General features: G+C 36.7%; 1 protein-coding gene across 12 annotated transcripts in view; it reads left to right on the top strand.

The window, feature by feature from the left end:
- SCMH1 (Scm polycomb group protein homolog 1) overlaps window positions 1-12,955 on the top strand; it is a 203,093-nt gene that overhangs the window by 47,400 nt on the left and 142,738 nt on the right. For 4 of the 12 annotated variants that reach the window (XM_068539644.1, XM_068539645.1, XM_068539647.1 and 1 more), the window contains exons 1-3: window positions 10,592-10,653; window positions 11,100-11,123; window positions 12,026-12,223. The exons of 1 other annotated variant lie outside the window; for it this stretch is intronic. In XM_068539644.1, coding sequence (XP_068395745.1) covers window positions 12,218-12,223 — 6 coding nt within the window. In that variant the 5' untranslated portion in view covers window positions 10,592-10,653; window positions 11,100-11,123; window positions 12,026-12,217. Of the gene's footprint in view, window positions 1-6,032; window positions 6,163-7,217; window positions 7,237-10,584; window positions 10,654-11,099; window positions 11,124-12,025; window positions 12,224-12,955 lie in introns of those variants that run through there. 7 more of the 12 variants (XM_068539640.1, XM_068539639.1, XM_068539648.1 and 4 more) reach the window with 6 other exon arrangements.

The following is a 12,955-nucleotide window of genomic DNA, read 5'->3' as shown; positions in this document are numbered from 1 at the left end:
AGTACAAATTAATGTTGATTGAGCATCCACTGTATGCCAGGTACTGTTCTATGTGCTTTATATGTATCCTAGTTAAACTTCTGCAACTGTATAAGCTAATTGCTGCTGTTGTCTTTATTTTGCAGATGAGGAAACTGAGGCACAGGGGGTTAAAGTTACTTAGCCAAGGTTATATAACTAGTAAATGAGAGAACCAAATCTGAACCCAGGCAGTCTGTCTGCAGAGTCTTCATAGTAGAGGAGGGAAATCTGGGGATATTTGGTAAAAAACAACCATAAGCTTGGAGTAAGGTAACTAGTCTTAGTAATTAGGAAGTGTGCTCTCCCATCATGAAAAAGAGAAAATGAACAGACTATAGAAGAATAGTACTGGAAGGCAGAGGGTCCAATTAGAAGAGTGTACTATGGATTCATCAGAATGGCAGGGAAAAAGAGGCAGATTCATTACATAGTGAGACACGTTATACCATTAGTCATAGAGTTTAACCTTGGTGAGGCCAGAAGGCAGTTAACTTTCCTTGCACACATGAAAGCTGTCTTAAAATGCCTGAAGAGCTGGCTTACTCAGTTGAGATAGAGCTTAGCAGTGGTTTTCAAGGAGCTAGAAGGCATTCAACCTCCCCACAACAAGTATATTACAGTCAATTCAGTGCCCACTCTACACCTGAGTATATTAACAGCTGATGGAGGTGTCAAATCATAACACACCATTGCATTTTGTTCTGTGTTGTTCCTGTAGCGGAACTTGTTCCTGTCCAACCCCCATCACTACTGTGATAAAGATTTACCCGCTTGGACCACTTTTCAAAAATGTATGCATGTATGTATTAAAGTAATATATATGCAGTGTAAAAAAATTACCAACAGAAGTATACCAAATGAAAAGAGAAAGTTTCCCTCCCATCACCATCTTGCTCTCTAGAGAGAACCTCTATTAAAATTTGGATGTATGTGAAACTACTGTTATGGATGGAAGTGTTCTGGGATTCCCTCATGGTTGCTGAGATAGAAAAACTATTGAGAATCACTTCCCTAAAGCCAAGGTCCACTGCCAAGAATGGAAGGAACTTCCGGGGGAGATGTGGGATCTTCATCACTAGAAGAGTAAGCAAAGACTTGGTAGGGATGTTAGAAAGAAGATTCAAGCATTGGCTAGGGTTAGTGGAGTTAGAGGCAGGGAGAGGAGGAGGCATTGAGCTAAATGACTTTTAATATTCCTTTCAAACCTATAGTTCTGTGTTCATACCAACAGACTGATTACCCCAACAGACTGAGTGGAGGACAAAGTGATAAGAGAAAATCCAAAATATAAAATCCAAATTTATAGAACAAGTTACTTTGCAGCAAACATTGAACTTACTTTTATAAAGATTTCTTTTAACTAACCATTTTGGTGTGTTCAAAATGTACTTCATTTTTTATTAAAAATTCTGTTTACACTTAACCTTTCACTACTGTATTTACTGTGTAAAACGCAGGTGGCACACATTGTTCATTATTCCAAAGAAGGAAGATATTTCAAAGTATCTGCCAGGTTAAGCTGTGGTGCATAGGGAGGAAATAATTGAGCTGGGTCCCTAGTGCTACTCCCCCTTCGGACTCACAGTATAAAGGAAATTAAAGGGGACCTTAATGTCCCCTTTAATGAATAGTGAAGTTCAACCCCTTCCTTTTCCAAATGAGGAAAATAAAAACCAAAGACGATATCTTACCAGCTCAGAGTCTCACAGTAGCCTAGCTGGACTCTCAAAGATTAGCGATAAAGTATATAAAGTACCTGCCACAGTGCCAAGTATGTGGTAGATGAAGATGCAGAAGGGAAATAAGATCATGGTGATGGTACTGATATTGTTGTTATTTCTTCTGCCCCCCCATCACTCTTCTGTAAGCCTTCAGAGAGAAAGTTGGTAATGTAGATATGTACACTGTCCATGCTGCAAACCTCAAGTTGCACAGTGTTGTAATGATGAAAGCAGGAGCTCCATACCCCCATAAAATTATAGGCTCTCAGATTTGGGCAGGACCTTTAAAGGTTACCTAGTCCAGCCTCCCTCCTCCTTCTCATGATTTAGTATTTCCACCAAGAGGTTATCTTACCTCTACTTCTACGCCCTCAGTGATGGCAGATTCATACCTTCCCTTCCCAGAGAGTTCATCCCACTGTTGGATACCTCTGACTGCCAGCAAGTTCCTCCTAGTAATGAGCTGAAGCCTGTCTACCTATAGCTTCCACCCACTGATCCTAGTTCTCTCCCTTGGGGTAATATTGAACAAGCAAAGCAAATCTCTTCTCTACATGAGAACGCTCCAGATATTTGCAAACAACTTTCCTGTTTCTCCTGAGTCTTCTCTTCTCCTAGTTAAACCTCCTCAGTTCCTTAAACCCTCAGTATCCTTGTTGCTTTCCTTTAAATGAGATTGTATGCCTGTATCTTATTCAGAGTCTAGGACCTCAATTGGAACATGAAGCTCTACCTTCAAAGTGTTCTAACTGGGAGTAGGTGATCCCGTAGTGTCATCTGCTTCATTCCCAATATTGACTGGAATGACGATGGTGGTGATGATGGTGGCGCATTCTTTATTTCATGATAACAGATCCATATATGTCTTCCAGGAGGTATGATGTGACACCATTGGTACCACTAAACTTCTTCCCTGTTCAAGAAACATGAGGCAGAAGCATTCTAAAAAACGTTAGCTTCTTCTGTGTCCTGGATCACACCTCCTGGAAAGGTTAACATTATACATAGTTGAAGTCTAGTAGGATTGCCTGTAAGACAAAGGGAGTTATGGCTTTTCTGCATTTTCATTAGCCATTCATTGCTAGCAGTTTTGCTTGTTAAAGGAAATATTGATGTTCTCTGGGGTTCTTCTCTCTGTGTGCAAGTGCAGAGATACATAATTGCTATAGAGGGAGTGGGGGTAGGGATGATCGCTAAGACGAAATCTGTTCCATCTTCTTTGTTCACATCTGCTACATGCACAAGACAGGATTTATTGCTCTCTTTGAGAAAGGGATTGCCTAGCTTGCTTCCTCTCCCCCTTCTTCTGGCAGATCATCCCAGAGGAATATCACCATCTCATCACCCTTATCTCCGAATGGAGTAAAAATAAATGAAGAAGAGCTGGAGGCAGAGAATCAGCTGAGAGGCACTAGGAATACTTTCTAACAAGAGGGCATGGCTAATCAGTGGCACAACCCAGACCAGTCCCTTTTCTGTCTCCTGCCTCCCCTGTAGCTTGTCCTCCGTGACCACAGTGGGACAGGTGTTCTGCTTCCAGCTTTTCTGTTTTGATCTCTGCTTATCAGCGTAGGATTATGGTTTATTAAAACCACAGTTGCTCTCTACCACTGATGCAGTTCTGTCTTGTCTTAGTGGATTTTCAGAAGTACCTTTGATTTTTCTATTCTCCAGTTTTCATTTCTGAGGGAAACATTCCTCCTTCCCTGTTCCCTTCTTCCCTTCCTGCCTATCCCCACTGTCTCATTAGTATGTGCATGTAAGCCTGCATTACTTCTTTTATATTTTCCAAGCTCTATGAATATTTGAAACATGGTACCTATGGACATCCTCCGCTTAATCTAGTTTTACCTCATTAAATCCCAGATATGCCTCATATTATTCAGCGTACAGATCAAGCTCATAAGCATCAGTGCTTCAGTTTTACTGTAGTAAAATGGGTAGACTGTCCAAGCTGGGCTATTTTATGTTAGAAGCATTTGTTAAGATTTATTTTTTGTTAGTTTTTTTGCTTTTGTTTTGTTTTGTTTTTGAGGAGGAGGCAGTGTAGTTAAGAACATAGTTCAGGTTCAAATCCTGGCCTTTCTACTGACTGTAACCTTTCAGAAAGTTATTCAACCTCTCTGAATATTATTTCCTCATTAGTGAAAAGGGGTAATGATACCATACTAAGTGGTATCATACTAGTGAGGATTCAACAAGATGGTGTTATTGAAATACTTAGCCCGATATCTGGTACATAGTAAACACTTAAAAATAATAGCTATATAATGTCAATAATTAATATTATTACTGTTGTTAATATACAATGATAATTTACAACTAAGTTTTTTCTTAATATAATACATGAAGAATTTTTTTGACTTTTCCTTGCTTCGGGGGATGCTCTATTGTGATTGTTTTATCACATTTTGAAAGGATGCTTCCATGGCCTTGTAGATTTTTCTACTACATACTATCTTTCCCTCAAGTGTTTCCAGAAATACCAGAGTCTTTATGTTCTCTAGATTTGCACTACCCAATACAGTAGCCACTGGCCACATGTGTCTATTTAAATTTAAGGAGCACTAAGTACAATTAAAAATGCAACTCTTCAGTCACACTAGCCACATTTCAAGTGCTGAATAGCCCCATGTGGCTAGTGACTACCCATTGGATGACACAGATATAGAACATTTCCATCATCACAGAAAGTTCTATTGGACAGCATTACTTTAGATATTACTAGAATATGCTCTTGTGCTCTTTTCTTAGAAATCAAAGAGGGTATATTTTCTAGAATTCCAGAGATTACTCTCTTAAATGTTTCAGTGCTCCAGACATCCATTTTAAGGATTCAGGTTACTCTTCTTACTCCAGCCCCTTAGTGTCATTAACTGTCTTTTGGAATTAATACAGGCACTTTTACTTCTCCTGAGAAGAATGCATTACCAAAGTTTTTAAAGGTCCCAGTCTGCAGTAAGAGGAGGCCAAAGGAAGAAAGGACAGAGCAGAAGTAATTCCAGCAAATTACTAGAGAATCCATACGTGAATATGAGAATCCATAGGGGCTAACTAGTAACAGGAGGTTCTAATGTCCTATGTCCTTTTTGTAAGTACATACATTGTATTAGTCAGGATCTGAGCTTTCCCTCTGAGAAAGGTAGTAAACAGCAAGTTTTCCTTTAATGATCCCTGTTATCTTTATTATGCACTTTTAAAGCCATTTTTTCATTTGCTCTTCACAGCGACCTAGTGAAGCAAGTAGCATTGGGATGAGCATCCGTATTTTACTGATTTAGAAAAAACAGGTTCAGTGCAATTAACAACTTGCCTAAAATCGTCAAGGGAAAATAGTCTTGTGATTCAAAACAGGATAAAATTTTAACTTCCAGTTTGGTTTTCTTTTGTTGTTTTTATTTTGTTATGCTCTATTTTACCACCAATCAGACTGTAGTAAAAGGAAGAGTGAAGATTCTTTAGGACAACTTGAAAACTGAATAGTGTTATATGAGGTACTCTCAAAGAACTGCTATAGCTTCATTTGTCCTATGACCATGTGTATTAGTGTGTTTGGACTGCCATAACAAAATACCACAAGTGGGGTGGTTTAAACAACAGAAACTCATTTTCTCACAGTTCCTGAGGCTAGAAGTCCAAGGTCAATATGCTAGTGGGGTTGGTTTCTGGTGAGACTTCCCTCCTCGGCTTATAGACAGAGCACCTTCTGGCTTTCTGGCTATGTCCTCAACCTGACCATTTTCTCTGTATGTGTTCGTGGGGAGGGTGTTGAGAGACAGAGACAGAGACCAGTCAATCTCTGGTAACGCTTCCTTTTCATTAGCACACCAGTCCTATCAGATTAGGGCCCCACCCTTATGACCTCATTTTACCTTAGTTACCTCCTTAAAAGTCCTGTCTCCAAATACAGTCACACTGGGGGATTAGGACTTCAATATACGAATTTGCGGGGGTGGTACGTAATTCAGTTTATAACCCCGTGTTAATGTATTTTTAGTATCTTTTGATTTTTTGGCCTAACCTGGTTAGTTGGAAATTTGGTATTTGCATGGGAACAAATGTGGCAAATATCTATATTTTTTATTTCTGTGAATATTGAGGCTTAGTTCAATTTAACCTGTGGTACTTACCATAAAGTACTATCCAACCCTGAGATATTCTAATAAGCAAAAACATTATATCTAAATGTCCTACTTTTCTTATAATGTAGTCCAATTTGTTAGTACCAGTAAAGTCTCAGTCCTTTACAGGGTAATAAGTGTCCCCCTTCCTCCCACCCCCATTTTACAGATGGAGAAATTAACATACAGAGAAACTGACTTGTCAGAGGTCAGAGCAAGGTATTGGTGGATCCAGGGGTAAATCCCAAACCTCTTAACTCCCTGACCAGTTTTTAGTCCATTGACTATGCAACCTAGCGGTAAGTATATTTTTACCCCATCCTGGAGGTAAGAGGGGTTAAGAGACTTGGCAAGGAGTGAATTTAAGGAATTCCTCACTACTAATTATGTCACTCGTTATCTTTTTCTTTTAACCATGATGTCTTTTTTGTCATTAGCATCAATTTTCAAGGTTGCAAGAGGAGGTTGGAAGTTTTGCTTTTTAAATACCTAAAAATATTTCTGTAACAATTTCTATAACATATTATAATATTATAATAATTATAATATTTAATGTATTATAATATAACATATAATAACATATTATAATATTTCTATAACAATATTTCTATAATAATTTCTATAATTTCTATAATATTATAATATTTCTATAAGAGATTATTATTAAGAAAGGAAAGAAAGGAAAACTTATTATTTAATGAATTTGTTCTCTGTGTTAGGCACTGTGCTAGACACTTTGTATTATATTTCTTAAATGTCATTAAAACTTGTCATTTCTGGAAGGTATGCATTCTTGCCTTTTTTTATAGTCATATTTTTAATAGTATTAGTTGAATTTACTAAATAAAATTTTAGTATTGTAGAAACTAAGAACCTTATCAGAAATCTTTAAAGATAAGATCCCTTTATGTTTAAGCACAGTTTTCTAGTTTATTGTGTCTTAACCCTTACTTGGTTTTTACTTAGGTGGGATGACTTGTTTTGTCTGAGATTAAGTCAAGCTTGCTCTTCCACTTGACACTAAAATCGTATTTTCTGTAAAGCCTTTTCTTCTACCTCTACATCTGAAATAGTTAGAATTTTTTAAATTACTAAGCAGGTTGAACAACCAAGCCATGTGGAAAACAAGGGTTTAATGAGCCTCCAGAACCAAGATCCCATGGGCCAGTAGTATATTCTCTCCTCCATCCCTCACCTCTGCTTCTTGCCCATTGGCTTCTTGCTTGTAGATCTGCTTTCTCAGATAAAGTAAAAATTATAGCCACTGACAATGACCACATTTCACTTTTCTTATCATACCCTTTGCATGCCTTCTGCTGCAGCCACATTGAACTACAGTTGGACAACATGGCACTGTCCAATAGTAATACAATGTAAGTCACATATGTAATTTAGATTTTTCTAATAGCCACATTGAAAAAGGTGAAAAAATAAGGGGGGATTTAATTTTAGTAATATATTTTATTTAATCTACTATATCTAAAATACTATTTTGACATGTAACCAATATAAAAATACATAATGAGCTATTTTATATTCCCTTTTTAATACTCAGTCTTCAGAATCGGGTATATGTTTTACAGTTACAGTAAATCTCAATTCAGACACTAAAGTTTTATCAGAAATACTTGATCTGTATTTAGATTTCAAAAAAATCTATCATTGAAAAAATAGATTCTCATACCCAGTTTTGTTCCAAACACACTTAAAAAATTTTCCCAATAACTGCACCAAATGTCAATTTTTGAATTTAAGTTAATAAAAATTAAAGCAAAATTAAACTTAGTGACACTAGCCACATTTCAAGTGCTCAGCAGCTGCATATGGCGAGTGGCTACCATGTTGGACAGAGCAGGTCTGACATAGTGTTTCGTGACATCATTTCTTTCCTTACCTAAAATAATTATGAAAAATTTTAAACACAAATTCAGTTATGATACCCTAATATCTTTTGTCTCTGTCAGCAATTTTTAAGCCTGATCAAGTTTGTAATCTTTATTCATGATTTAGAGAAGAACAAACATAGCAAGTTACTAGAAAGACTGGCGACATCAAACCAGGAGAAAATGCAAACACTTGGAGTGGGACACTGGCCAATGTGACTAGAGTGTAGTGGAAAAGGGAAAAGTCATAACAGACAAGATCACAGAAATGGCAGTAACCAGATCCTGCCTAGCTTTGTAAGGCACCCTTCACTCAGTGGGAAGTTATTTGAGGTCCTTAAGCAGATAAATGATATTATCTGTCTTGTGTTTTAAAATGCTCACTCTGACTTTTCTGTGGAGAATAGGTTGGAATAGGGCAAGAGCATAGAAGCAGGAATACAAGTTAGCAGGCTGTTGTAACGGTCCAGATAAGAGATAATAGTGACTTAAACTAGAGTGTGAGTGGTGAAATTAAGAGCAGTGGATGGATTTGGGATATGGCCCGACAGAAACTACTGATGGATTGAATTTGAGTATAGAGGAAATAGAGACATCAAGGATAATTTCAAGGATTTTTAGCTTGAGGAGCTAGGTGGTGGAGATGCCATCTACTAGTTTGGGGAAGACAAAAAGGAGAACAGCTTGGCAAGAGATAGGGTTCTGTTTCAGCCATGTTAAATTTGAAATATCTGATTGATAACCATGTAGAGGTGGCCTAAAGGTAGTTGTACGTATATGTAAGCATAGAATTCCAAGAAGAGGCCAGTACTGGAAATATGAATTTGGAAGAAATCACAGTGGAGTGGTGAGCAGTAAAACCCTATTTGAATGAGGACATAATGTGAGGAAGTGAGGAGGCAATAATTTATTGCCTTTAAGACGACTCTTAAAATAAGTTTTCCCATGAAGGAGAGCAGAGAAATTGAAAGATATAGCAGGAAGCATATATGTGGAATTAAGAGAAGGTTGGGGGAGAGCATGTTTGTTTGGGATTTTTGTGTGTTTGTTTTGATAGGAGATGATGGAGCAGTAAGAATACTGATGCAAACGATCTGTTAGAACTGAAATACTTGCAAAGTCGTTAAGAGGATGATAGGAAATGGGATCTGGAGAAAAATTGTAGGGTGGACTGTTGATTAAAAACAGAGACGCTTCATCCACAGCAGCAGAAGAAAAATCAGAAAGAATGATGAATAAGTAGATTCATTCATTCACCAGATATTAACTGAGCACCTGCTTCTGTACTATGCTTTGGGGATGTACCACTAAACAAGATCAAGTCTGAATCTTCCTGAAATGAGTGGCACATAGAAGGTTCTCATCTATTATTTTTGTTTTCTCAATGAATGCTGAATTAACGTCATCCCCTAAGAGTGAAGGTGAAGGAGGGAATATTTGTAGTATGAGGAGAGAGAAAAATATATGAATTTATTTTTTTGGAAAGGAGAAAAGCAGACATAGTAGGGAAATGTGGTTTGTTTTCTGGACAGTGTTAAGTAAGTAGCATTTGAGAATTGTAGCCATGAGTTTAGGGTGAGACCAGTAAGCTTGCACTTGTTTTTCTTTAGCACTCGTGAGCTATTGGGCTAGGCATGATATAGGTGGAGAAGTGGTTTTAACCAGAGTTAGGGTTGAGGCTTTACTAGGCAAGTTTCACAAAAAAAAAAAAAAAAAAGAGGTGGGAAGGAGTTAAGAGTATTTGCCATGGAGTGATTTTAGTGAGGAACCATGGAATCTGAGCTGGGTAAGAAGAGAAGTGAAAACATGATGGGTAAATAATGGTGAGAAAGTGGTGGGGTCAGTAGATGAATCTAAATTTTCAAACAAGGAAAAGGTATTTCCATTATAGAAGTAATATATACTCTGTATAGAAAATTTGAAAATATTTGAGGTTAGAAAGGGGAGAAAAACAGTACCACCATCCAAAGATAACCATTTGTTTATATTTGCTGTGTTTACTTCTGTTTTTTTTTTCCTGGCGATAACTTTTTAGGATTGTGTTAAGTTTGCTAGGCCTTCCATAACAAAGGCTACAGATTGGGTCATTTAAACAACAGAAATTTATTTTCTTAAAGTTCTGGAGGCTACAAGTCCAAGATCAAGGTTCAGCAGGGTTGGTTTTTTTCTCCTCCGCTTGTAAATGTCTGTCTTCTCCCTATGTCTTCACATAGTCTTTTCTCTATCATTGTCTCTGTCCAAATTTCCTCTTCTTATGAGGACACCAGTCATATTGGATTAGGGCCCACCCTAAATTTAGATCTCATTTTAACTTAATTACTTCTTTATAGACCCTACCTCCAAACACAGTCACGTTCTGAGGTACTGAGGAATGAGGACTTCAATATGAATTTTGGGGGAGACACAATTCAGTCCGTAACATAGGCGTTCTTTGGTTTCAGTTTTTTACATAATTGTGATTATTCCTTGAATATAATTTTTGATCCCATATTTTACCAGATAATGTTATAACTTAAACATTTTCCCATTTTATTGTTTAACCTTTGTAAAAATGTAACAGCTGCAGAATACTTTGTCAAGTGACAAATGTATTGCAGTATCCTAATCAGTCTTCTGTTTTGAACATTTAGGTGCCCCCTCCACCCCAATTTTTTTGTTATTATAACCAATATTAAAGCTTTTTAAGTAAAACCTCTTTCTGTATTTTGGATTATTTCCTTAGACTAGAATCTCAGAAGTTGATTATTTTATCAAAGACTATTGCAACATACTGCTGAATTGGAGAAGTACTGAATCTTGTACTTTCTTTCCACATGACTGTTTTCTCTCTTCCTGCAGTAATAGACTGGAATGATGTTAGAAAACATAAATATGGTCACCTATCAGAGTCAGCATCCCAATATCAAGGTAAGAAAAACTCTATTTAGCATGGAAAAATTTAATTTGACATCTCTTACCATAAAACCTTTGTTTTTAGAGGTCTGAGTGTACCAAGAACTCACTGGTTAAAGCACAAGCAAATATAGTTTGTAGAGGTACCTGTCAAAAGCAATATGCTTTGTTTTGAGCATGAAATCAGGAAATTTAGATTCTGAGTCCAGACAATCTCAAATTAGCTTCATAGCTTTAGGAACAGTTGTTTAGCCTCTCTGGATTTCCATAGTTTTTAAGAGTAAGGCAGAATTGGGTGGTGTACTTCCATAACTACTAGTAATGAACTGAGTATCTTTTAAAATGAGAGAATTGAACTACACAAGCTCTCAAGCCCTCATTTTACCCCAGAATTTCACTGTTCTGTCATTTTGGTGTGTTTGTCATGATGACTTATGCTGTAACATTTTTTTCTTTAATAGAAGCTACTGACATCCTGGAGCTAGGTAAGATTTTTTGTGTGTGTTTCTGTTAAATATGGGGAATTACTAAGCCAGGGATTAGATTGTAACTAGGTAAAGAATTCCATGTGTCTCTGTCTCATGAACTAGTGAATCCTGTGCTCTTGTCTGCCTAATGAGCCCACGTAATTCATCTTTGCTGTCATGACGAACTCTCCTTATCAAGAGGCCACAGACCACGCTAACAAAAAGGGAGAGAGGTGGTTAATTACATGAGTACAAGAAGGAATGGGAACTGAACCAAACTGGAAGTTACTTCTTAATTCACTAAATCCAGAACTAAAACAAACCTCCATTGTCCATAAATCAGAATTTGTTGGGATTTTCCCAAAAGAAATTATTCATGAGATATATTGAACTGAAATTAAACCTAAAGATTTTCTAAATTTTTTAACTACATAAAAACTGAAATATTAAAATATCAAACAACAGGAGTCAGACTGATACTGCATTTGGTTTTCATCCCTGAATAGTGTACTTCCGCACTAGCATTTTAGAAATGAAACTAATGTTAATATTTCTCAATCAGCTTTCAGGGTTCCTATATAAATGTCAGTCTTAACTTCTTAGAGTCCTTTAAAATTCTGCATGTTCCTTAAATATTAATATCCTGATACCTTCATTAATTTTTGTTGAAGTATTGTTATATATTTTGTTATTGCAACTTACTGTGTTCAGCCCTATTATTATCATTTTCTGTTTGCTCCCTCTTTCCTTTTCTTCCAGTAACACATTACTTTCATTGCCCACTGACAAAGAAGGTAACGTAAAGTAGTAGAACACTAGACTAGGAAAGCCAACTTTGCCACTTAGTAACTTTGTGACACTAATCCTTGGTTTTCTGATTTGTAAATGGGGATAATAATCCCATTCTACCTACTTCACAGGGTTGTTAAGAAGATTACATGAGCTAATGGATGTGAAAACATCTTAAAAACTCTCAAATACTTTTCAACTTTGGAGGATTATTATTTTCATTTGTTCAGCGACTATCCTCAGACTTTAAGTCAAATCTTGTGACATTCTTTGAAGTGAAGCATTCTATGAATATGAGCTGAAGAAATGAATGAAATGAAATAATGCAGGTAAAGGGCCTGACACTTGATAAACAATAAATGATAGTCACTTTTTATTATTCCTTAAAACTTTCCTCAAGCTTTCTAAGGTACTGGTGTGTGGTAAAAAGCATGGACATAAGAATCAGACAGGCCTTGGTTCAAATTCCTTTTCCCCACTTACCAGTTTTGTGACTTCAGGAAAAATGCTTAATCTTTCTGAGCCTAAATAAAACCCATCTTACTTAAACCTACTTTTCAGGTTATAATTAACAGGGGAAATATTGAACATAGTATGGCATGGTGCAGGCAAACAGAAGGCACTCAGTGATAGATAGCGGCTGCTGTTTTGGGGTTTGTTGCTAATGTGAATGATAATAACAATTCTAGTTCAGTGACATTTAAAGTATGTTGTGAACAACCTATTCTGTTGACAGGGAATTGTGAAAAGTGGATACTCAATTTAACATGAAGTACATAAAGTGATATTAAAATTTGAAAGTATGTTTTTCCTTGTGAGAGTAGAGGTAGTACAGCCAGGCATAGCCTCTGATAAATTAATCTTGCATATTTCATTTTGTCCATCAAGCATAGAGAGTAGTCCCAAATACCAAACTGAAAGAAAATTCAGTAGATTTTTAGAATCTCAGAGTTTGGAAGAGGGCTTAAAATAATCCAACTTGACTCAGCATTTCAAAATCCAGCATTTTGTATTTCTTGTAAAATGTCTTGTCTTAAACTCCCCAAGCAACTCACTTTATA

This window comes from Eschrichtius robustus, chromosome 3 (assembly GCF_028021215.1).
Source record: "Eschrichtius robustus isolate mEscRob2 chromosome 3, mEscRob2.pri, whole genome shotgun sequence".
Lineage (NCBI taxonomy): Eukaryota > Metazoa > Chordata > Mammalia > Artiodactyla > Eschrichtiidae > Eschrichtius > Eschrichtius robustus.
This window is presented reverse-complemented; position numbering and strand designations above follow the sequence as displayed.